Consider the following 26,336-nt stretch of genomic DNA (forward strand, 5'->3'; position numbering starts at 1 on the left):
TGATTGGAAGTTCTCACAGCAGCAAGATGACTTGGGAGATGGATCATTAACATTAAGATCAAAGGCCGGACGTTATGACGTTTAGCTTTTAAAAGTCAGCTCGGCCATGACTGCTATAGCTTGTGACTTTCAGCGGTGAGCCACAGTATGGATGCCTGGCACCAGTCCTTGTTTCTGGTTTTTGCCACATTTCTCCTGGTTTCTGGCTTGGTAAGAAAACAATTGGAAAAATTGGGGGCCATTGATATCAATCACCAAGTGATAATTGTTTGCTCATGTTTTGTCTTGCATATTTCAAAACATTGATCTTAAAGGAACATTTCCTTGCGGTGGGCAGGGGCCAGCAGGATATTGGGTTTAAGAGGTCATTCTGCCAGAGAGGTCCAGAGATTGTGACAGAAAATTACATTTTCTCTCTGCTTCATTGTTGTGTGACAGGTTTTCTTTTGATAAGACAGTGAATGTGAGTTTTGAAAGCCATTTTTATTTTCAAGTAACAAACTAGTTGCTACTAGAGTAACTTGACAGGGGGGAAGACTGACAAATGGCAGAGGCCATGTCCATGTTTGCAAAGTCTAACAATATAGAATTTCTCCTCTGCATCTCTGTCAGTCTAAACTAATCTGCCAGCAGTGCCCGGTAGATTGCATGCCAAGCTAATTCAAGGTCTTACATGAAATTTCTAATGGCCGAGGAAACCCTTTAGTTAGATTATATCAAGTATAATATAATATAATATAACATAATATAATATACATTATATTGAGCTGATGGTGTAGAGATAAGGACCAGAGAATTACAGGGCCTCTCTAGTTCACACATGTGTCACTGTGGTTCGGAGAATCTACCTGTAAATCTCTTTCTGCAGATGCGATGGGGTCATCTATGAATGTGTGCTGTGCATTTTACCGTATGAGAAAACCAGGGTGCTTGCTGTCAAAATGACAGTAGCTATCTGATCAGTTCATCCCCATGTCTTGTTAACCATTTCAGATTCAGTATGCCAACTCTTGTGAATGCAATTGTACTTTACACGTGTGTAATGCAGCATTGCATGTTTATAGCATGTTTTGGCATGGTACCATATAACTCATGGTACTCGTCCAAATCAGGTGGTGAACACGTCACAGAGATCACTTAAGATCCAGGACGCTTAACTAAATTGCCTTAAGTTGGAATGTCCCTGTGGCATGACTCACAGGGACAGTCTTCCAGTTCCACTGACTTCCTCCTAGATTATGTTAATTAAGAAATCTCTCAGGCCCCCCCGCCCCAGGTGGGCCTTCAGTAAGGTGCTTGGCACTGCAGACATGAGGAATTGAGCTTGAGTTCCAGAACACAGGAAGAGACAGGTATGTTGGCATGTGTTTGGGATGCCGGTGCTGCCTTGGGAGTCAGGATACAGGGTTCCTTGAGGCTGGTGGCTCAGCCATCCTAGCTTAGTTGGTGAGCCCTGGGTCCCAGTGGGAGATTTGGTGTCAAAATAAAGTAGCTGGCCCTTGATGAATGACACCTGCAGCTAATGGCTGGCCCTCATGAGCACCTCCCGCCCTGCCCCTCCCCACATACCCCCCCCCACCCACAAAATACATTTCTGATGTTGATTTTTTTTCACCTCATTGGGCATGTGACTCAGTAATTTGTGTACTATCGATTTGAAAAAATCTGTATTTAAGTCAGGTGGTGGTGCTAGCATATGACTTTAGTCCCTGCACTCAGGAGGCAAAGGCAGAGGCAGGTGGATTTCTGAGTTTGAGGCCAGCCTGGTCTATAGGACAGCTAGGGCTATACAGAGAGAGCTTGTCTCAAAAACAAACAAACAAAAACACAACAAAAAAAAAAGTGTGTGTTCGCGCGCGCGCGCGTGCTCGCACGTGCCTGTTTTAAATCACAGAATCTACTCATTGGTATTTTGCTTAGATATTTGGTATTGTTTTTGAAAGTGGAGTCCTGGGAGAGACACGAAAGCAAACATGATTATAGTGAGGTGTTGCGTAAAGTTTCTGTTATTAATTGGGAATAAAGTTTTATTTTATTCATTTTATTCATTGCCCCATGTATTTTTATTTTTTTATTTTTTTATGAATATTTTTTTTTTATTAATTTATTCTTGTTACATCTCAATGTTTATCCCATCCCTTGTATCCTCCCATTCCTCCCCCCCCTCCCATTTTCCCATTATTCCCCTCCCCTATGACTGTTCCTGAGGGGGATTACGTCCCCCTATATATTCTCATAGGGTATCAAGTTTCTTCTTGGCTACTTGCTGTCCTTCCTCTGAGGCATTGCCCCATGTATAAAGAGTGCTGACATGAGGGCTGGAGTCTGGTGTATTGCCTTACTTCTTTTCAAGCTTTGAAGATGATTTTTTTTTTTTTTTTTTTTTTTTGGTCTCTACCTTTAAACTCCTTTAAACTCATTGAACAGGAAGCTTCAGTTTCTATATGAAGTAGTTATAACGCCATGTAGGCTTCGGCTTGCTTGTCCAGGATGTATGGAGAAAGTATTGTGTCTTATTAATAAGAAGGACTGTCTGGCTTACCTTAGAACCAGTACAGCTCATGCTTGTCATCCCAGCACTTGGGAGGCCGATGTGGGTGCAGTAAGTTCAAGGTTAGCCTAGACTACAGAGTGACTTCCAGCTTGAACTAGAGAGGCCCTGCATTCAAAAATAAGTATAGAGTTGGGTGTGGTGGCACACGCCTTTAATCCCAGCACTCGGGAGACAGAGGCAGGCGGATATCTGTGAGTTCGAGGTCAGCCTGGTTTATAGAGCGAGTCCAGGACAGCCAAGGCTATACAGAGAAACTCTGTCTCAAACAAACAAACAAACAAACAAACAAACCAAAAAGAAAAATAAGGTACAAATTTGGGGCCAGTGAGATGAATCACCAGGTGACTCATCACCGGCCACCAGCTTGATGTTCTGAGTCCAAGCCTAGGGACTGATAGGTACAGAGAGAGAACTGACTACCACAAGTTGCCCTCTGTCCAACACACACACACACACACACACACACACACACACACACACACACACACATCCCTCACATAACACACACACACACCTCTCACATAACACACACACACCCACCCACACACCCCACATTACACATACACCCCTCCACCACACACATACCATATACATCATACACACATACACCACACACACACACACACCCCTCACATAACACACACACACATAGACACACCCCTTACATAACACATACACACACATACCCCTCACATAACACACACGCACACAACCCTCACATAACACACACACACACGCACACATCCCTCACATAACACACACACATACACACATCCCTCACATAACACACACACACACACATACACACACCCCACATTACACATACACCCCTCCACCACACACATACCATACATATCATACACACATACACCACACACACACACACACTCCAGTACTACATACACAACACACATACTACACACACACCCTACACATCACATAAATAATAACTTTAAAAATGAATATCAAAGATTCCAAAATTGGAGCCAAAAATGAGATTTATACCATGAGCATTGCAATAATACCTTTTTTTTTTTTTTATGTGTTTGCTTCCCAGCCAACTCCAGAAAAGTTTGGTGAGTCTATTTGGAGTTTTGCTCTAGATTGCAGTGCAAGAAAGTTGTGTGGTGAAGCAAAGGAACAGACGCACGGAGGGCGTACAGTCGCCGAGTGGACGTCATGACTCAGATGGGCAATCCAAGCAGCGGTGTGATGAGCTCTGATCAAACGCTGGCTGTTTTGATTCAGTAGGGAGCGCGCCATTGTCCAGGACCCAGCTGTCCATCAGAAAAATAGACGTACAAGAAAGGCCAGTGCAGTGGCTTTCTGGGTGGAGCAAGTTTAGACATTTATTTCCCATTTAGTCACTAAGTCACACTTCCCATGCTTTGTTACTGATACACAGAGTGGCCAATGTCTTCTTCCTAAAGTCTATCTGACACTCAAGGAGTGTGCAAAGGACAGTGCGCACACTCAAAAGTCCCCTGTCTAGTCCCCAGGCTGGCTCACAGGAGGGTCTCAATCAACTGGAGTCCCAATCAATTAATCAATGTAAGCTAAATGAGAATCTGAGACAAAAACTTGTGTCTTCCTGATTTGTGTGATTAATGAGATTTGTTTCCCACTCATGAACATAATGTTCTATGTTTTTTGTTATTTCAGTCAAAGATATAGATGGGGGAATTGATCAAGACATATTTGATATCAATGAAGGTTTGTGGATTTTCTTCATCCTTTTTTATAATCATTTATCATCATTATTATTATTATTATTATTATTATTATTATTATTATTATTATTATTATTAGTGTGTCTGTGTGTGTGAAACAAGTCAGAGGACAGGGATCAAACTCAGGTTGTCAAGGCTTGGTGGCAGGCATATTTTCCTGGCTGAGCTATATTTCAGGGCCCCTTTAATTGTTATTTTTTTAATCACCATGTTTTACTTATATATGATGATGGCTTTCATTATGGCATTTTCATGCACGCATGTAGCGTGTTTGGTTGTATCCATCCATTATCCCCTCAAACTCTCTCCAGTTTCCCTAAAGTCCCAATCTCCATTTTCTTTCTTTTTTTAAATTTTATTTTATTAATTTATTCACATTACATCTCAATGGTTATCCCTTCCCTTCTATCCTCCCATTCCTCCCTCCCTCCCATTTTTCCCTTACTCCCCTCCCCTATGATTGTTCCTGAGGGGGACCTCCTCCCCCTGTATATGCTCATAGGATATCAAGTCTCTTCTTGGTAGCCTACTATCCTTCCTCTGAGTGCCACCAGGTCTCCACATTCAGGGGACATGGTCAAATATGAGGCACCAGAGTACGTCCAATCTCCATTTTCTTGTCACCTAGTCCCATCTCTACCTTCAGGCTTTGTTTACTTTTTCCTCTTGTGGACTGATGAGCTTCATTAGGGTTCCTTACAAAGCTCGGGTGAGGGCTCATTTGCAAGAGCACAGGCAACTTAATGGCAGCTATGCCACTGAAGAAAACGTCTCTCCTACCCCAAGCAAACATTAACCTGCCCATAGATCCCTAGGGGTGTGGTCTGGTCAGCTCCTCTCATTGGAATTTTCAGAACATCCTCTACCATGTGGCACAGAAAGCCGACCCAATGACATACATTATTTTACTTCTTCTCTTAGATTTGGGACTGGACCTTTTTGAGGGAGACATCAAACTTGGGGTGAGTTGCAGTGATGCTTGCGTGATGAACCATGGAGGTCGGCTGTGAGCAGTTGAGGCTCACAGTATTGAGGTACTGTTTAGAAGGTGCAGCGGCCCGGTGGCACTCAGTGGGCACGCCACCCAGGAAGGATTCGTGCATAGCTGTATCTTCATCCTCTGTTGCTTAGGTTTCTGTCTGAACAAATCTACTATCTCTTAACACAGGTGTGGTGCTCTGATTGATTTTTATAATTGCTGCAATAAGGAGAATTTTTGTTCTAAAACAGACTTCATCTAGTTGAAGTAAAATAAAACTGAAATTTAAAATATCTCCAACGACAGGCTTTTTGTCATAACATTTTATTATTATTATTTTATAATAATAATAATTACTATTTTATAATAATAATAATTATTATTATTTTATAATAATAATAATAATAATTATTATTATAATTATTATTTTATTGTTTTACTTTCCCCCTGAAATCAGCTCTAAATAGTGATGTTAAGGAAGGGTTCTCCCAAATAATTTTTTAGAGTGTTGATTGTGATCTAGCCACACACAGATGAACACTTATGTAGATGTATATGTACATTAAGAGGGTTTTAAAAGTTCAGTATCTTACTGGACATGGTGTTCTGCCACACACCTTTAATCCCAGCATTTGGGAGGCAGAGGCAGGTGGATCTCTGAGTTTGAAGCCAGCCTGGCCTACATGACAAGTCCCAGTCCAGTCAGGGCTACATAGTGGCAACATCCTGTCTCAAAAACAGAACAACAACAACAACAAAAAACCCAAACAAACAAACTAAAGTCAGTGACTTAAGCACTTTTAAAAAAGCAAATCAAGATATATATATATATATATATATATATATGTATATATATATATATATATATATATATATATATATAGTGAGTCCCAGATTTTTAAGAATTTAAGAACTTACTATCCTTTTGTAGATTATGGAGTCAAACAGAGATGCTTGATAATGTATTTGTAATGGTTATGTTTTAGAAGTTTATGTAAACTTAGAAAGTAGACTAATGAACAAGATCATTCGTAACTGTGCCCTTGGATATAGATGGTACTCAGGATTCTGCTCTGCAAAAGTCTACTATTTCCCCTAACACACTCTGAGATCCCTCCCTTCCCCCATACACATTGGAGAGGCACCTCTCAAATCCTCCTGGAAGAGACAGAGCTATGCCTGATGCTCAGACCTGTAATCCCACCGAAGCAGGAGAACCACAGGTTCAAAGCCAGCCTGGGCTACACAGCAAGGAGTGATCTCAAGATAAAAAGTCAGAGAGAAGCCGAGGATACAGTATAACAGGAGGCCCTTGCGTGGGTTTGATATTGATAGCACACAAAGAAGGGGAGAGAGGGGGAGCAGAAGAGGAAGAGGTGAAGGGGGGAAGGGAAAGAAAGTGAAGTGGGGGAGGGGGAGGAAAACGAAGAAAGGGAAGAGGAAAAGAGAGGGAGAGAAGAGAAACCTGGAGAGATGGAGGAAGGAGAGGAGAGGGTGAAGGGGAGAGAGAAGAGAAAAGGAGGAGTAAAGGGAAGGGGTGAAGGGAAGAGGGGGAGGGGTGGAGGGGGAGAGGATACGAGGGTAGGGAAGTAGAGAAGAAAGGGAAGTAGGGGAGGAAGCTGCCATCTTGAGGCTTCCTCCTGGTCCTGGCCCCCTTTTCCTCTCTGCTTCTCCATCTCACCTGGGCCAGAGCTTCACATGCCACCTCTGCGCCGAGGACTGCAAGTGGGCAACGCTCGTCCTGCCTTGCCCCCCCCCCCCAGCCCAGGCTCCATTTGCACACTGCATGTAAACGTCTACAAGACAGTGCAGATCTAAGTGCTTTCCGATGCTCCTGGCTAGAACCCTCCCCTAGAGCCTTCCTCTCCATCTGCCCATCGTTGCTTCGCTTATTTCATCTCAAAGACGTACACAACTTCAGGAGTCCCCTTTGCTCCTAGTCTATGCCCATCCTCTCCGAGTCCATCGCTGAACCCTGCCACCCCCTCTCCCTCCAACAGTCCTAGGTCCCTCAGTTTCCCCCGACATCACAATTCAAGCCCTGTCATTGGTCCCTTGTAGGTTTGTAATAGCCTTCCGGGTTGTCCTTCTGTTCCAAATAATGCATTTCCTTCTCCATAATCTTGTGCTCCCTGAAACCCATTTCCTGTAGCAAAGTCATTCTTTAAATAGGTGCCTGTAGGCTGAGGAGCTGACTGAAAAGATGAGGCACCCGCTGTAGTAAGTGTGAGGACCTCGCTGTATTTACCACAAGCATTCTGTATGTGTGGGAGGCGGCATGAGTTTATGTGTGCTACATGGCTGCAGTAGGTGTACAGCAGTTGTAAGCTGCTAATGTGGGTGCTGGGAACTGAACTTACATCATCTTTAAGAGCTGCAAGCTGTCTTAATGGTGAAGGTGTCGACAGCCCATTCTTATGTGTTCTTAATATCTCAACATCTACCAGTATTTATAGTGTAGTTTCCAACAATCTTCTATTCTGAGTATCATTTTTTTCTTTAACTTTGTGTTAATATAGTAATTAGTTATTTCTGTCTGTAAACTTTATTCAATTATGGTAAAAATTCAGACACATGCTCAGTTGGCTTGAGCTATCAGGAAGAACTGTAAATATACCTATTTCCAGATTGGTTATTGATGAGCTTTGTCCAGCTTACTTGTCTGATTCTTTTATTTTTGACAGGCACAAGGGAAGAATTCCATCATTGGAGATGACTATAGATGGCCACATACCATTCCATATGTTCTAGAAGACAGCTTGGGTTAGTACACACTTTGGAGTCTCCACGGCTAATGTGTGTTTCTGACATGATAGAATTAACATCTACCAGAATGGCCGTGTGTGGTGTTAAGACTTGTTACTGTTCCTCTGTGTGGCTAGGTACATTTACTTCAAAAAATAAGCAGACTTTCAGACTGAATATCTGTTGGGTTTTGACCAACATAAGATCAATGCAGTCATCCTCAGTGGGGGACTTACTTTATGATGAACGCTAAGGATGTAAAGATTAGGGAAACACGCTTGGCCTTGATAAGGTTTGTTGTAGGTTTTATTGCTATTTTAAATCCATGGTATCTCTCTTTCTCTCCCTCTCCCTCCCCCGCTGCTGTGCCTCCTGTGGACATGAGCACAGTGTCTGTGGTACTCACGGAGGAGCGTTATGCCCCCTGGAGCAGGAGTCACAGTCGGTGTGTGGCACCTGATGGGGCACTGGGATCTTAAGTTGGGTCCTCTGGAAGAGCAGTATGTAATCTCAACCACTAGGCCATCTCTCCATCACCAATACTCTTAATTTTAAAGCTGCATCACCCATGTTTAGGTATTTATTTATTTACTGCAGAGCTGACAGAAGAATCCAGGGCCCTGGGCATGCTAGGCAGATGAGTACCACCAGTCACTCTCAGACTGTAAAGGACTTCTTCTTCTTCTTCTTCTTCTTCTTCTTCTTCTTCTTCTTCTTCTTCTTCTTCTTCTTCTTCTTCTTCTTCTTCTTCTTCTTCTTCTTTCTTCTTCTTCTTCTTCTTCTTTTCGAGATAGGGTTTCTCTGTGTTAGCCTTGGCTGTCCTGGACTCCCTTTGTAGACCAGGCTGACCTCGAACACTCAGTGATCCACCTGCCTCTGCCTCCTGAGTGCTGGGGTTAAAAGGCATGCATTACCATGCCCAGCCTAGGACTTCTTTTTTTTTTTTTAAAGACTCATTTTCATTACTTTTAGTTATGTGTATGTGTGCATGCATGGGGAGTGAATAACACATGTGTATAGTGCCTGCAGAGGCCAGAAGAGACATTGGATTCCCTGGGCTGTTGTGACCACTGCACGTAGGTTCTGGAAACTACATTCCAATCCCCTAGAAGAGCAGTGCAAAAGCTTAGCCACTGAGCCACATCCTCAGCCCTAGCCCCAGTGCAAGATGTAACTATAATTAAACCCCACAAGACGACCAGTCAAACAAATTTATACAAGATGGCGTTGCTTGCCAAGATTTTATTTTGCCAATTCCAGACGTTAACAGGAGTCCACTATCTTTTATCTTTTCAGGAAATAAATAATTCTTAGTTTAGTATTAAATTATTAAAAAGTCAGAAGAAGGCTGGGGAGATGGCAAGCACGAGGATAAGAATTTAGATCTTCAGAGAGCACGTCCATGCTGTGGGAAGGGATCCGGCTGTAATTCCCTCCTCCCTGGAGATAACGAGCCTCAGAGCAAGCTGGCCACAGAGACCAGCCATGTGGGAAAGCTCCGAGTTTGAGTGAGAGACCTTCTACCCTTAATGACAAAGGTAGAAAAGCAATGGAGGGTGAGTCCTGATATCATCCGCAGACTCCGCATGCTGTGTACACGTGTTTATGTGCATCCATACAAGTGTGACCAAATGCATGCAAGCACACATATACACACAAACACACACGTGTGCACACACGCATGCGCACATCACATACTTGTGCATGCATGCACATGTACACGCATACACATATGTGTACATCATGTAAAGCACATGTGCATGTGCACAGCCCTTCCACATCACACACATCATGGTACTCCATGACAATGGCTCTTAGTGAATGACCAAGAAGAAGGTGTCAAGTGAGGGGGTAGCCAAGGGTGCAGCTCAGCCTTGGGAGACAGCTGTTATGAAAACATGACAGGTTAAGAATTCAGCATAGAGTCTCCCACTCAAATAAACAGATTTTTAAAAAATCTTTGTAACTATGGTATTCTAATTTTTCTGTTTCTTTCACTTACTTTATTGCATTTTTCTGTTATCTTTTAAAATTTCATTATTCACTTGGATGTGTGCGTGTGGGAGTCAGCTCATCTCTCTACCATGTGGGTCCTCTGTTGCTCCACTGTTTGCTGAGATCCTGGGATTTTTCAGGAACTTTCTTCATCATTGAGATGCCAAGGATTGCTCACAGGAGCCAGGTCAAGCTTCCTACAAATGATGCAAAGTTAGCCAGGGCCTGTGGTAGCAAAGACACATGGTAAATGGACAGCTTAACTTGCTAGCGGTCTCTACAGTTTGTGACATTTCTACACATGTTCTGCTTGGTTCTGATAACATGTCAATGTGGGGTGGAAATTCTCCTCTCAAAGCTTTTACTAAGAGGCCTTATTTATACCCTGCTCTAAGACAGTCATGTGATAGCCTTGGCATCCTGTCTTCTTTTAAGGACACATTAGGCTGTCTCGAGAAAACCATGTATAAGTAAGAAAAAAAAAAAAAAAAAAAAAAAAAAAGAAAGAAAGAAAGAAAAGAAGAGAAGCAGAGATCTAAATGCACACTTTTGTCTTCTGTCAGACATGAATGCTAAAGGAGTAATCCTCAATGCATTTGAGCGCTATCGCCTTAAAACGTGCATTGACTTCAAACCTTGGTCTGGAGAAGCCAACTATATATCAGTGTTCAAGGGCAGCGGGTAAGTTCAAGGGTTGTTCTGCTAAGGTTCTGAGGAGACTATTGTTCCCCAGAGCATTACACCACAGCAATCGTCCAAGGTCTTGCTTGACCTGTGGGTGGGGCCACAGCTTTCTTTGTCATTTGTGCAGAGAATGACCTTTAGACCTGGTTTCTCTGGCCATAAAATGATGTTTTCGTGATACTAGAGGGCCTGTCTAGTATGTGTAAGCCCCTGGGTTAGGTCCCCAGTACTATAAAAAGGAAAGAGTGCGAGGACCAAGAAGGAGAAGCAGGAGGAGGAAGGGGGAGAAAGAAACAAAGGAAGGAAGGAAGGAAGGAAGGAAGGAGAGAGGGAGGGAGGAGGGAAAGAAAGAGGGAGGGAGGGGGAAGGAGTGAAGGAAGGAAAGAAGGAAGGAAGGAGGGAGTGAAGGAAGGAAGGAGAGAGGGAGGAGGGAAGGAAGGGCCAGCCAACCTGGTGTGAAGGAGATGGCTCAGTTGCTCAAATCCTTGCTGCGTAAATATGAAGACCACCTGAGTTCACATCCCCAGCACCATGTGGAAAAAAAAAACGTGTGAGACACCATTCCATTCTGGGGAGATAGAGACAAATTCCTGGAGTTCACTGGCCAGCCAGCCTAATTGCTGAGCTTCAGGCTGTGAAGACCCTTTCTCAAAAGGTAAGGTGGAGGGCAACTGAGGAAGACACTCTGGCCTCCACGGTATGCACACCTGTACGATCATGTATACCCAGATACACATATGCCAAAATAAATAAGTAAATAGAAAATGTTTCCATACACTCAACCAGACTACCAGTGTCAACATATTGTAAGCAACCTTATAACTTTCATCCCATTTACAAATAAACACTCTTAATTCTCTCTTCAGGTAAAACGCACTGTAAGTTGTGTGTGAATTCACTCTGACAGAGTCTTTTTACTTGAGAGGTAGCAGTGTCCTTGACACGAACACAGTGACTCTGAGTGATTGCTGGTCCTGTGGAACTCTTGTTTTGTAATTGAGATCTCGCAGAGGAACCATGCTCTGTTCCCAGCATCCACACTGGGTGGCTCACAACTACCCATGGTTCCAATTCCAGGGGCTTCCACTCCCTCCTGACCCCTGAGGGTATCCAGATTGACATACACTCGTATGCAGACACACATACACGGAGATAAACAGGACAGAACAACATCTAAAGAAGGTTGCATTCCTGGGGATGAGCATAGATGGCTTGTCCCTGTGCAGCACATGGTGCTGAGGTAAACTCTAAAACAGCCTATGCTCTGCCAGGTCTTCTTGTCGTCCCAAACAGCAAGGGAGGCCATATGCAGGTAAACAAGCAGGCCTATGTCTTGTGACCTCTGCATTTCTCATGCAAACATCCTGCTCCTGGTCTGCATCAGGTGCTGGTCCTCAGTGGGAAACATGCGTGCTGGGAAGCAAGAGTTGTCCATCGGGGCAAACTGTGACAGAATTGCGACAGTTCAACACGAGTTCCTCCATGCTCTGGGATTCTGGCATGAGCAGTCACGCGCTGACCGGGATGATTATGTCACTATAGTTTGGAATAGAATTCAGTCAGGTATGTTTCTCTTCCGTCCTTAGTTACAGGTCAAATTTCTAAGCAGGAAAATATCAATACCAGCCTGGCAATGGGTGTTCGTATTGTGGAGAGCGGGTACACTTCATCATATTTACAAATTCATCTCATATCAAGTTGCAATCAGTTGTCCAAGACCAGGAAGCTAAGTGGCCTGGCATCTTCTCTACATACACTCAATTTAATGTTTTAAGATGATGATTTTTGGAGCTTATTGTGACTCAAACATAGCATTTAAAATTTACAGTTATGTATATATTTATGGGCAGAAGATGATGTTTGCTATATGCACATTAATCACGTCATTTAAAATAAATCCAATTAGCATGCCTGTCACCCACTCAGCATGTTTTATGAGAAGACACTTTGTTAATAAGACACTAACTTACTTACAATTTTTAAATATAATGCACTATTGAGAACTATAATTATTGTGATTTAAATGCATCTGCAAATATTACAGTAACCTTGAAGTCCTCAGCTATGTTTGTCTTTTCTTCCTTTCTTTTTTCTTTTCTTCTCTTCTCTTCTCTCTCTCTCTCTCTCTCTCCTTTTCTTTTTTCTTTTTTGGTGTTTCAAGGCAGGGTCTTCTGTTTAGCTTTGGTGTCCTGGAACTCCTTGGTAGACCAGACTGGCCTTGAACTCACAGAGATCTGTCTGCCTATGTCCATCTTTTCTAACGACTCTTGCCCTTGTTATTAGTGTAAGGTCTCATCTTAGCACACTCACCAAAGTTGTGCTTCTTACCTGATCTGCCAGAGCACTTGCCGCCTTCATTGTTGCTGGGTGGTGACTGAGTGCTTCCACACGGCTTCGCAGAACTCCCATACGCCCTCCCCATTAGCACTTGGTAGAACCGTAGATGTTTGGCTGTATGGGAAGTGCAGATGTGTTAGTTTGACTGTTGCTATCATAGTTGCGCATGATGTCAGGTTCAAAGACAGTAGATAACATGTACAAAGTCTGCTCTATTACATTTTGCATTTCTATGTTAACAGTGTTTAGCAAGCGCAGCTTAGTTTTATGAACATAAACTAATCAAAGTTTGTTTGTTTGTTTGTTTATAAAAAATATGTTCAGGAAGAGAACACAATTTCAACATCTACAATGACAGTGTGTCTGATTCCCTGAATGTCCCCTATGACTACACCTCCGTAATGCACTACAGTAAAACTGCTTTTCAGAATGGAACAGAGCCTACCATCGTCACGAGAATCTCAGACTTTGAGGATGTGATTGGCCAACGGATGGACTTCAGTGACTATGACCTGTCAAAGCTGAACCAGCTGTACAACTGCTGTATGTGATGACCCTTGAAATAACCTTATTTCCCTCTGCCCTGCTGGAAAAAGGATGCTCTACATACTTTTGGGTTTTCTGAGATTACAAAAGTTAGATTAAAAAAAAAAAAAAGGCAGAATAGCATTCAGGTCCCAATCTACCAACCGCTTTCGGCATTTTTCTTCGTAAAAAGTTTGTCCTTGAGATTTAGTATAACAGTCTGAATCCTTGCAAGCATGCACCCCATGCACATTTTTGAGGTTTTAATTCAAATGTAGATTTTTGAGATCCACTGTCTTCACACCTCTTTTAAGCTAGAATGAAACAGCGTGCAGATGTACCGTAAATCGGACAAGATAACCTTTGCTGTGGCACAGAGGCTTGACTAGCAGGAGGACTATTGACTCAGGTCTCTACAAATAGATAAAAAAAAAAGGGGGGGGGGAGTTGATGCGGACTTTACATTCATATGCACGAGGCTATTGGGCTGTGCAGACACACAAAGTGTCTTCCAGTTGGCAGGTCCCACAGCCAGTTCCCTCCGGAGTGTCGTTCCTCATGGTTCTGCGATCACTTTCATCAGTCAGGTCACTGTGTCATGTGAGTATTCACACCTTTTTCCTTCTTCGCTTTTGTAGCTTCTTCCTTGAGTTTTATGGACTCCTGTGATTTTGAGCTGGAAAATATTTGTGGCATGATCCAAAGCGCAGGCGACAGTGCTGACTGGGAGCGGGTTTCCTGGGTTCTCGCGGGTCCTGAGAAGGATCACTCCAACATGGGCCAGTGCAGAGGTAACAGGCTTTGTTTTAAGTGTAAGCATGAGGTGCTCTTAACCCCTGAGCCGTCTCTCTGTCCTGTCTATCAGGATTATTCATGATAACTCATTCAGTTTTTCCAAAGGAATGAGCCTTACTCACGGGAAAGGGTTGCTAAGCCTCTGCTTTTGTTTACCCAGAATGTTTTTCTTTCTACAAATTGCAGCTGGGTTCTGGGAGGACTCCATCTGTGTGTGCACAGAGTGGGGCAGGAACCTTCTGGAAGGAGTCTTCTTTGGGGGCGGGAGTGTTGTTCTTTTCTAGCACTTCACAGAATGTAGGAGACTCTAGTGAGCATGGCTGGGGCTGAGTCACTCAGCTCTAGAATCATAGCTGTATGTGATTCTATGTTCTAGGTACCAAAACACCTACAGTGGAGACAGGAAGCTCTGCCCTAGGGGTTTGCCTTTCCTTTCTTGCCATGACCACCTCAGTCAGGAATAGGTCCTTACGAGTTCTTGAAGTGTCAGTGGGCAAAGCTAGGCGAGTGACACTCAGATTCAAACACTACCTCTGGGTTTGTCTCTGTTTGTCACTCGCCCATATTTGCCCAGTGATGCTTCTAGAACTCCCATTCCCAAGAACATATACCCGACGGAGATGGTCTGTGGCACTTTCTGGTTTTGGAAGATAATATAAGAGAAAGGATGCCTACCTATGTTTCATTCCTGAACTACCTGGCTGTAGAATGGTATGATGATGATGAGGATGAGGATGAGGAGGAGGAGGAGGAGGAGGAGGAGCGTCGTCGTCATCATTGTCATAGTCATCATCATCATCATCATCATTGATTTTTTCAGACAGGTGAGTCCTGGACTCACTTTGTAGACCAGGTTGGCCTCACACTCACAGAGATCTGCCTGTCTCTGCCTCCTGAGTGCTGGGCTACAGGGGTGCACCACTGCACCTTGCTTATAGAACTACATTTTAATGCTCAGTATAATGTCATGCTTGGTTTGTTTTCTGTGGCTATATCTGATTCCCTGAGTCTGGATACTTAATTTTTTTTTTTTTGAGACAGGGTTTCTCTGTGTAGCCTTGGCTGTCCTGGACTCTCTTTGTACACCAGGCTGGCCTCGAACTCACAGCGATTCACCTGCCTCTAGGATTAAAGGCGTGCACCACGATGCTCGGCTGGATACTTAATTTTTAAAAATACCACTTTCTATGGTTCTGAACACTGCCACTTGGAAGTTTAAGAGCATGGTGCCTGGTGTCTGCTTGCCATCTGGTGAAGGACATTCTGCTCTATCATAGGGCAAAGGTCATCACCTGATCACACGGAGCATTCTGCTGGCTCAAGTCTCTTCTACTCATGAAGCCACAAACACTTAGGTGACTTCATGTTACCCTAGTCACCTCCAAAGGTCATACTTCCAAATGCTACCAGCATAAATAGTTGAAAGTTATCTCAATTGCATGAACTTTGGGGCCCCACAGCCAGATGTTAACATCTGTATATGGTGGGGTATAAGCAAATACTACAGGAAATAGGCATATGCTCAGAGCTAGAAATCCTAAAAATCTTACTTTCTGTTCTTTGAACAGACTCAGGCTTCTTCATGCATTTTAACACGAGTATTAGGAATGAGGGTGACACGGCGATGCTGGAGAGCAGGACTTTGTACCCCAAGAGAGGCTTTCAGTGCCTGGAGTTTTATCTGTACAACAGCGGAAGTGCAAATGACCTGCTGAAAGTCTACACCCGGGAGTACGATGCGGGCAACCCGGATGGTGTTTTAACCCTTCAGAGAGAGATTAAAGGTACAGTGTCCACATTTCTTATAGTTTGGACTCAGGGCAAGGCATTTGAGCAGGGGCCGATGACATGTGACTTCCAAGTAGAACTTGATCTGTCTTGCTTGAGGGTTCTTTATGTGATACTTAGAAAACACAGCCAGTCCCTGGAAGTATGGCCTTCGGTTCTTCACATGTAATAAGAATATACTGTGAATTATGGGCAACATGGGGAAGGTTGATGGCTAAAAGAAACTAAAGTATGGGATGGATGAAGAAAGGACTGGCTTCAGGGAGGACCTGGCCTGTCCCTAAATAAATACTGTTGGGCACCTCTCATTTTATCTCACCACAACCGAGCCTTACCAAAGTGCCATTCAAAAATGGAAAAAAAGGACTCTACTTAACTTCCAGCTTAAAAATATAAATCCCCGTGAAGGCCTCTGCTATGCCATGAAGTACATGTCACTGTGGGAGCTATTTTGATGGGGAGGGGGTGTCCATGTTTCACATCAGCCACATGTTGGAGAGGTGGGTCAGCTGATCACATGTTAAAGTTAAAGTGGAAGGGATGTGGGACTTTAGTTACTTTCCTCATTATTATGAGAAAACAATTGACAAAGGCAACTAAGGAAGGCAGGCTTTATTGTGGACCAAAGTGTGAGTGCACAGTCCAACATGGCAGGGAAGGCATAACTGCAAGAGTGCGAGGCAGCTGCTTACTGCATCTGTGGCCAGGAAGCAGTGAGACCAGCGCTGGTGGCCGTAGGCTCAGTTTCTCCTTTTACCGAAGTCTGGGAGCCGGGCCTGTGTAATGATGCTGCCCACATGTAGGGCAGGTCTTTCCATTTCAATTGACCTAATGTAGAACGTCTCTCACAGACGTGCACTGGGGCTGGTCACCATGGTGACTCTAAATCAAGTTGGCACTAATTATTAACCACAATCAGAGCAAAGAGACTACATTTTCTGTTGTTTACATTGACCTCTTAGTTTAACGACAAAAACAAATACTGCATTGTGAATTCACACTACCTTATACGTCAAGGCACTTCTCGGTCAGGAAAGCATCTTGGATACAGATGTTGCTTGTGTTTGTGAACATCTATGAGGTTTTTAATCTCACAAAGAATATGCATGCATTGTGCATATATATTCTATATGAAATTATATAAGATAGATATTAAAACTATATATCTTACTCTTTTTTTTTTTTTTTTTTTTTTTTTTTTTGGTTTTTTAAGACACGGTTTCTCTGTGTCCTGGAACTACTCTGTAGATCATGCTGGCCTCGAACTCACAGAGATCCACTTGTCTCTGCCTCCCAGAGTTCTGGGATTACAGGTGTGTGCCACAGAGCCCAGCTTTATATATCTTACTTTCATTAGTATACATATTATATATTAATATATATATTAATGCAGATATTAAGGTATGTATATGTCATTGTCTGGGTTTGGAATGGAGATCTGTCCCATTAGCAGCCTGTGGGTCTATCATTGAAAGTTAGTAACATAAGACTCTTAGGAACCTGCTTATCAGCGCTTCTGGGCTTTCATGGGTAGAAATGACAATAATGAAGCCAAGCTTTCAAATGTAGACGGAAGGTTTCTGTTCAGTCCATAATCTATCCATGGTCAGCAGCATTTTCTGTAATCTGAGCATCTGTAACTTATTCCCAGGCAATTTTAATTCTCACTAAATGTTGATATAGTTAAGTTTCCAGCTGATGTGTATTAACTGATAGTTTGACCTGATTTCCCCCCTGTTGTCATGGGGGCTCTTGAAGATTTTTCATATACTGTTTCTTACTGGAGTAGGGGTATCTGGCAGTTTGACTGTTTCCTTTCTCAGCTTTCCTCTTACCAAAGGCACCATATGACCGAAAACGAGATTCATCCTCTAATTTCTTGCTTAAATGATTAGAAAAAGTCTCGCATATGCAATGATCTAGATGTGCAGGACAGGAAAGAAATGGATGGTAGAAAAGAGGGGTCACCATCACCAAGTCAGTGCTTTTCACCCCAAGTCACTAGATATGAGCAGGATGTGGTGTTCCTGGATTCTAGATTCCTGTTTAATACTGCTGAAATTCGGCTGAAATTTAGGTATTTCAGCTAAGTTAAAAGTACAGTAAAGAAGCCTTTGTCTGAGTATCAGCAAGTCACAGGTGTTACTATTGAGCCCAACTGTTAACCGACACGGGGTGCCAGGTAACTCGTAGGCAGACATGAAGCACTCAGGAATTGGGTCCTTTTCCATCTAAGAGGAAAGAGTGAGCCACCCGGGAAGCTGGCGTTTAAACATTAAATATCCCAGGCAATGGTCTAACCTCATCCACACCCTTAAGTCAACGATCTTGGGATAAGGAAGTGAGAAAACCACCCTCCACATCTCTCCGAATCAGTAGCCTTGAAGGTTAGAACTCTAACAGTGACCACGTCACCACAAGAGTCACAGTCCTTCCTCTCCTTTGAAACAATGACTCTTTCTGCAGAAATACCCACTGGGAGCTGGCAACTTTACTACGTAACACTGCAAGTGACTAAGAAATTTCGAGTGGCATTTGAAGGACTCAGAGGCCCTGGTGCATCGTCGGGTGGCCTGTCTCTCGATGACATCAACCTCTCAGAAACAAGGTGTCCTCACCATATCTGGCACATACAGAATTTCACACAGCTCCTTGGCAGCCAGAATCCAGATGCACACAGTCCTCCGTTTTATTCTCCTAAAGGTTATGCTTATCAGATTTACCTGAATCTAAGCTCCTCGACAAATGTAGGAATTTATTTCCACCTGATCTCTGGCACCAATGACGATCAGTTACAGTGGCCATGTCCTTGGCAGCAAGTCACAATGACACTCTTGGATCAAAATCCCGACATCCGACAGCGTATGTCCAACCAGAGGAGCATAACCACAGACCCGACGATGAGGGACGGTTTGTGACTTCTTTTCTTTAAGGCAAAGGGAGGGACATGATCGTTGTTGAAGGAGGGATGGTTGGTTTGGGAGTGAGATTTTGCACAGTTGGTTACTTAGGGAATGTTCAATCTCAAAGTGAAGATTTTCAGCTTCAGGGAAAGGATTCAATTGTAGAAGACACAGTCCCCATGTGAAGACTGTTAGAAATGTCAGCAAGGACTGGGACTCTGGGGACGAACCATCCCTGATTCTAAGTATTGCTTAAGGAGTTTTGGGTGTAGAGGCTGGCGTGCTTCTGTACAAAGCCCCAAGATTTGCTTCTATTAGCTCTGTGATCTTGATAAAAAACCAAAACATTCTTGAAGCCCCACTGTCCTTGCATGTTAAACCACAGGAGGGACAACAGTCCCACAGATTTATTAGAGAACTAGGAGATGTTAATATAGAAGGCTGTGGGGAGGAAGATTCCCTCTGATGCTGAGTTTCTTTCACCCGTACTGACTTGGTCACACTGTTGGCGCATTGGAGAACAATTCAGCTCTTAAGATGAGAACCTTCAGTCAGAATGGAGATGCCGGAGCCTTGGTGGCAACAGCATCGTGTGCACAGTGACATCGTGCCAATGCTTCTCGGGGGGGGGGGGGGGTGGCAACAGCATCGTGTGCACAGTGACATCGTGCCAATGCTTCTCGGGGGGGTTACTGACAAAGACAGCATTCCAAGTCTCAAAAAGAATCATCACAATTACACTTGGAATTACAACAATCTTTTGTCCTTGGGAAGGGAATAGAAGGAAAAATAGAATTATGGGAGGTTGAATGTCACCAAATGAATTTTACAAATGACAAGGATGAATCAAAGTGACATAGGAAAAAGAATATCAACTGAGTCTGATAGCAAAGGGTCAGAAACTGAAGGGTTTAAGCTTTTAGAATTTTTCATTCTTTTCCAACACGTTCCTCTGGATGACATTGAGATGCCGCTTAGTTCAGTTCATGAGATAAATTTCTCTTTGCTAATAGTAAAAGCTCTCAGCAGCTCACTGCTTTGACTCAGTTTGAAGGCCCGGCTGCAAATTTAGAAGGCCCTGGAGGCACCATCCTACGAGAGTGTGCACAGCTGTGCTCTCCACTTATTGTCAGGGCTTGGGCCTCACTGGCAAGCGATCTCATTTCCTGTGGGGCAGTGTGAGGGAGCAAGCTCCAGCGACTTGCCTGGGAGTACACCATAGCTCAACAGTACCAACTAACTCTCTTTAGCTTTATCCTGGTTGTGTCTCACAGACTGTTCGTCCCGTCCACTGAAAGCTACCATGATGTTAAACCCAGCCCATTAATGTAAATTGCTTTTTTCAGATAATGGAAACTATTTTTGGGACAGGCCTTCCATTGTGGGAGAGGTGGCTCTTTTCCCTAATGGAACTCAGTTTAAGAGAAACAGTGGTTATGGAACCAGTGTCTTCATAACCCACAAGAGGCTGAAGAGCAGAGAGTTCATAAAAGGAGATGATGTTTACATCCTACTGACAGTCGAAGGTACCCACAAAATCATTTTATGTGAGCATGCTCCTTGTGCCGGCCATTGGTTGTTTGCTGTGTTCTTCTGGCTTTGGTTTTTAGATATGTTATAGGATGTGGGAGCAGATGGGCAAGAATGGGATTTTTAAAAAAATATATGACTGATTAGAAATGTGAAACTAATTTAATTAGAAACATAAAAGGTTCCAGTGTTAAGCATTTATTTACCACATTATGGAATAACAGTGAAAATCTTTGGGCTGGAAATCTCTGTGTCTTACTTCCTCACATAGGAAACACAGGGCCCTGGGCAGGAGCTCAGTGGGCGAGTCCCCAAGAGCTTCAACTGCCAGACAAGCATAGTGGCTGTCACCCTAGCTCCCTCTCCGTGGTGTGTGTGTGTGTGTGCGCGCGCGCGCATGCGCGCGCAGGTGCAAACCAGTGGACAACTCTGCCTTAGGCATCATTGTTTTGTTTTTTAGTAATTTATTTTTACTTTTTAAAATGTACATTGATGTTTTCACTGCATGTCTGTCTGTGTGAGGGTGTTGAATCCCCTGGAACTGGAGTTATAGACAGATGTGAGCTGCCATGGGGGTGCTGGGAATTGAACCCGGGTTCTCTGGAAGAACAGCCAGGGCTCTTAATCATTGAGCCATCTCTCCAGCCCCCTTTCACACTCCGTTTCTCGCTTTTACCTGGTAGCCCAGGCTGGCTGACCTCTGAGCCTTATCCGCCATTATCACCACTTCAGTGCTGAGACTATAAGCATGAACCACCTCATATGGTTTTTTAAAACAACAACAACCAACCAACCAAACAAACAAACACAAAAGCGTGGGTTCTGGAGAGAGAAGCCAAGTCCTAGCCAATAGCCATCTCTCCACCTTTGCCTGATACTTATTTGATTGCCCACAAGTACTGCAGGGCCGTACATCAAGATTCCATACGTTTCTCACAAGGCTGAACTCTGATGTTATCTGTGTCCAACGACAATTAATGCCATAGCTGATTTCCACCATGCGTTCCCCTTCCCTCTGCAGACATATCTCACCTCAATTCTACGTCACCTGTCCCAGACGCAGTCCCCACCTCTGTCCCTAATGCCTGCTCAGAGGTTGAATGTCAGAACGGCGGTATCTGCATTGTCCATGACAACAGAGCTGAGTGCAGGTGAGGGTTCACGTGGCAGGTTCCACTGTCTCACTCTCCCATTAGATTTGTTTTTGTCCTTTTGGAAGTTAGATGCTGATATTTTACATGGATGACATTGATCCGTGTCCTAATTAGGGTTTTTAGTGCTGCAAGGAAACACCATAACCAAAAGCAAGTTGGGGAGCAAAGGGTTTATTTGACTTATATGTCACCCCATAGCCCATCAATGAAAGGAAGTCAGGACAGGAATCAAACAGGGCAGGAACTTGGAGGCAGGAGCTGATGCAGAGGCCATGGAGGGGTGCTGCTTACTTGCTCCCCATGGCTTGCTTGCTCTGCCTGATTTCTTATAGAACCCAGGACCTCCAACCCAAGGATGGCACCGCTCACAATGGACTGGGCCCTCCCACATTAGTAACTAATTAGGAAAATGCCCTACCGACTTGGCCTATGGCCCAATCTTATGGAGGCCTTTTCTTAATGGAAGTTTCTTCCTCTCTATTGACTGCAGCTTGTGTCACACTGACATAAAACTGTCCGTCAGTTATTCTTTTGAACTTCACCTGGGACTTGGGCTAGCCACCATTTGTGAAGAAACAGTGCAGTACAGTCTAATTGCCTGAATTACGTATCTTATTACATCATGTATCTTTTTGAACCTCATGGCCATCTTGTCCCTTGACTTTGCCGTTCCTCATTTTCTAGATGAATATGCTGAAATGCTGAGTCCTTGGGCAAGGGGCGGAGCTCACCGTGGTGAACCGGACACCCTCAGTTGCTTTTCTTATGGCTCCCCAAGCTGCTGTTTCAGTATCAGATTAATTGTAATATCTCCCGCCCCCTTCCACTTCCTTGCTTCACCTGATGCTAGTTTCAGACGCTCAGGAAGTCTAGGGTCAAATAGTTATGTATGTCAGTGACTGCCAGTGTTCAAATATACTAGATGTGACCAAGCCCTCTAATGACAAGGCTCACAGTCACCCATAAATGGCACCATATCTCTTCATGTAGGTGTCCTGCAGGAGAAGACTGGTGGTACGTGGGCACAAGGTGTGAGGAGAGAGGGTCCACCCGAGACACCATTGTCATCGCTGTTTCTTCCACTGTCACGGTGTTTGCCGTGATGTTAATCATCACTCTCGTCAGTGTCTACTGCACCCGGAGGAAATACCGGAAGAAGGCTGGTTCAAATACGGCAGCCATGAGTCTAGAAAATGTAAGTCAAGTGTACAGTTTGGTGATTCAAGCCTTATTGTGGAGCCCCATTAAAGAGAGCTGGGCTATTTTTTACACACAGCTTCGGTTTTCACTTTTTTTTGTTAACTGATTTGATACTATTTGTACTCGCATCGTCACCACCATTATCTGAACTTGGAGAGGCTTCTTGGGGGGGCATTTCTTGGGAGCCTTATCTGGTTGTTCATGCTTTTCTGGGGTGAACCTCACGGCTGAACCACGCCTTCTTAGCGTCTTTGTTCTGAGGGTTCTGGGGTGTCAGGGCTCAGGAACTGGGTAGAAGTACTTTTGGGAAAGTGTCTCCCTTAAAAAAGGTTCCAGTGGGCTGGGTGCGATGGTGCACACCTTTAATCCCAGCACTCGGGAGGCAGAGGCAGGCGGATCACTCGCCGTGAGTTTGAGATCAGCCTGGTCTACAAAGAAAGTCCAGGACAGTCAAGATAACATAGAGAAACCCTGTCTAAACAAACAAACAAACAAACAAACAAAAAACCAAAACCAACCAAACAAACAAAAAACAAACAAACAACAAAAAAACTCAAAAACATTTCAATGAGCTAAAACAAGAGTGTATTTTCTTAAAAAGAGCTGTTACTGTGCTTTTAAGGTTCTGTGAACCCCTGCTGTCAAGACACTATGTATACAACTCTCTTTGAACATGTATCACTGTACCAACGATTCTGCCTCTTACTTAAGACTTCTGTTTGTAAGATGAGTGGGAAGATGGACAGTGATGCTGATGCAAAGGGTTCTTATTTAGTATTATTGCTGGCTAGGGTCTGTGTCTGCCCTTGGGGTGCCCAGACACTGTTGCTCACCAGGCTGGACTGGAAGGAAGGAAGCTTTGCCAGGCGGGTGGGTTATGCAGGATCTTGGTTGGTGGTGTGTGTTGGAGAGATAGCCTTCTCCAAGAAGGTGTTCAGTGAAATAGCTCTCTTTTCTTTGGGGGAATAAGGGCTACATAAGCCTTGGAAAGGGGATAGGGTTTTCTGGGTGAATGTTCATTATTGGCTGAGGTGCTGGGAATGCTTCATGGGCATGGAGAGGAATTTCAGGTGCCAGCTGGCCATGTCCTTATAAGGAAATAGGAAGTTTTAACCTGAAACCTGGCCACCATGACTACCTCAAGGGTGGCAGAAGTGGGAGCTGCAAGGCTGTGTGCACCAGGACATACAGGCCTAGAACATGGAGGGGGCGGTCCTTCCTCCTGCTGGTCTCAAGATGAGATTTTTGGGGTTTGGACACATCTCAACCTCACTGTTGCTTTAGGCTGCTTCCCATGGTTGCACAGGTCACCCACCCCACATACTATTCCATTTCTTCAACTTCAGGAAGATTTGTAATGCCATCATCCAGCATCAGATTCCATCACATATTTAAAAAGTACATAAACTGGGCATGGTGCCCCATACTTTTAATCCCAGCAGTTGGAAGGCAGAGGCAGGAGGACATGGTTTACATGGCGGTGCCAGGACTTTATAGAGATCCTGTCTCAAAATGTCAAAAAAAAAAAAAAAAAAAAAAAAAAGCAAGTAAATGAAATGTATAGAAGTTGCTTTTTTTTTTTTTTTTTTACAGTTTATTTTTTGAGTTTAATAACAGTGATAGAGCAGCTGATGTGCACCTTGATGCACTACTTGTTCAGTGCTGTGCCCATGGGCCTGATCAGGAAGGATGCACAGACATGAGTTCAGAGAGGGCAGAGAGTGGTGAGGTGGGAGAACCAGCAATATAGGTGCATGTGACTGCGAGGAGCCCTTCCCTGGAAACTGGACCGAGTAAGAGATTGTAAGGGCTTTAAGTGAGTCAGTACATATCAGAAGTAATGAAAGAAGCATGATACAAAGAGGTAAGGCTAAGTCAATAGAGGGGGAACGCCAGCCAGCATACCAGGGACACACACCGCCATGATGTCACCACCATGATGTCACGGCGCGGCTCGGAGTATTTAAAGAGGTTGTCAGGTGTGAGGAGCCCACCACATTTTCCTTCATCTTTGCATTTCTTCAGCACATTCAGAAATAACAAATCTTGTGGATCCAGTGCAGATCTGAAACTGTAGTGCTCACCCTCTGAGCCCTCATGTTGCTTTGCATCTGAGAAGCTCAAGTCACAAAGGCTGGAACATCTTCCTGAGGACAGAGCAGGCACTGCATGCCAGCTAGGAAGGGTGTCACGCACAGTGATGGGGACTTCGTTTGAAAACCAGACTGTTGCCTTGTGATCTATTGAAGTGGCAGCCTTTATATTTAGGAATTATGTCATCCCTTGTTCTTTCTCCTTTCAGCAACATGCTTTTTGAATATTAACCCCAGCCAGCCAGCCAGTGAAGTGGAAAGGCTCTTCGACATGGAAGAATATTTCCCACAAGCTGCATAACATCCCCAACATTCCAAACCAGATATGAATGTATAATAAATCATTATTTTGGTAAAAGTCAAAATGGTGCTCTCTCTCTCTCTCTCTCTCTCTCTCTCTCTCTCTCTCTCTCTCTCTCTCTCTCTCTGTCTCTGTCGCTCTCTCAGTCTCTGTCTCTTTGTGTCTCTGTCTGTCTGTCAGTCTCTGTGTCTCTGTGTCTCTCTCTGTCTCTCTGTCTCTGTCTCTGTCTCTGTCTCTGTCTCTCTCTCTCCCTCTCTCTCTCTCTCCCTCTGCTTCTCTCAGCAGTCCAGGCTCCTCTATTCTATATCCAATACTTTCTATGTCTAATACTTTCAGTAAAAGGGAGAAGAGAGACAGCTTTTCAGGTTATTGCTCCTTCCATTCAGGGACACACTGTTAGATCGCAGAGCCATTACCCAGAATTGCCACAGAAAATATACAGTGGAGGGGCAGAGTCTCCGCTGCTGCAGTATTGTCCCGTCCCAAGGTAGGGAGTGACAGTGGGATGTCACACTTCCCGTGTATGTTCTTCTAAACTGGCTCCTTTCTTATTTTCTCCTGTGGTCTCTTGGGTACTTGAACCTGCATCCATCGGGAAAACTTTTAACCTCAAATTTGGGGGCAGAGGAACCTTAGGAGCTTTGGCATTTTAAACACTACCAAGGACCCCCCCCCAAAGCTTTTGCTTGTAAGTGTTCCACTGATAAATATTGGCAGTTAGAAGGACTCACAGTGAGAGCATTTTAAACTGTTTTTGTTACTTATTAAGAAGGACAGAGGCTGGAGGGATGGCTCAGTGGTTGGTTGGTTGGTTGCTGTTCTGCCTCAAGACTTTGGTTGGGTTTTCAGTACCCCATTGGGAGGCATACAACTCTTAAGAGATCTGACATGGAACAAACACGCAGATGACAACACACACACACACACACACACACACACACACACACACACACACACACGAATTAAAAAAAAAAGAAGAAGAGTAAGTTCTAGGCATGGGTGTGGTGGCACACAGCTTTCATA

The 26,336-nt window shown here is 44.0% G+C and overlaps 1 protein-coding gene across 1 annotated transcript; it reads left to right on the plus strand.

Annotated features, from left to right (window-relative positions):
• The first annotated feature begins 69 nt into the window (after nucleotides 1-69).
• On the plus strand, nucleotides 70-25,318 carry Mep1b (meprin A subunit beta). The gene is made up of 15 exons (XM_051163562.1): nucleotides 70-210; nucleotides 3,612-3,630; nucleotides 4,217-4,267; nucleotides 5,206-5,246; nucleotides 7,948-8,026; nucleotides 10,567-10,684; nucleotides 12,072-12,250; nucleotides 13,349-13,567; nucleotides 14,188-14,340; nucleotides 15,913-16,128; nucleotides 18,599-19,042; nucleotides 20,382-20,561; nucleotides 21,587-21,716; nucleotides 22,710-22,914; nucleotides 25,222-25,318. Exons 1-15 carry the CDS (start codon nucleotides 148-150, stop codon nucleotides 25,234-25,236), a joined length of 2,112 nt encoding a protein of 703 aa, XP_051019519.1. The 5' UTR covers nucleotides 70-147; the 3' UTR covers nucleotides 25,237-25,318.
• The last annotated feature ends 1,018 nt before the right edge of the window (nucleotides 25,319-26,336 follow it).

The sequence above is a fragment of the Acomys russatus genome, chromosome 20 (genome assembly GCF_903995435.1).
Source record: "Acomys russatus chromosome 20, mAcoRus1.1, whole genome shotgun sequence".
Taxonomy (NCBI): Eukaryota; Metazoa; Chordata; class Mammalia; order Rodentia; family Muridae; genus Acomys; species Acomys russatus.

What these genes read in the sequence shown, in the direction of transcription:
- Mep1b (XM_051163562.1), top strand. Translation starts at nt 148, where the DNA reads ATGGATGCCTGGCACCAGTCCTTGTTTCTGGTTTTTGCCACATTTCTC. An exon ending in CATCCTACTGACAGTCGAAG is followed by an intron (nt 20,562 to 21,586) that starts GTACCCACAAAA and finishes TTCCCTCTGCAG; the next exon opens with ACATATCTCACCTCAATTCT. An exon ending in GACAACAGAGCTGAGTGCAG is followed by an intron (nt 21,717 to 22,709) that starts GTGAGGGTTCAC and finishes CTCTTCATGTAG; the next exon opens with GTGTCCTGCAGGAGAAGACT.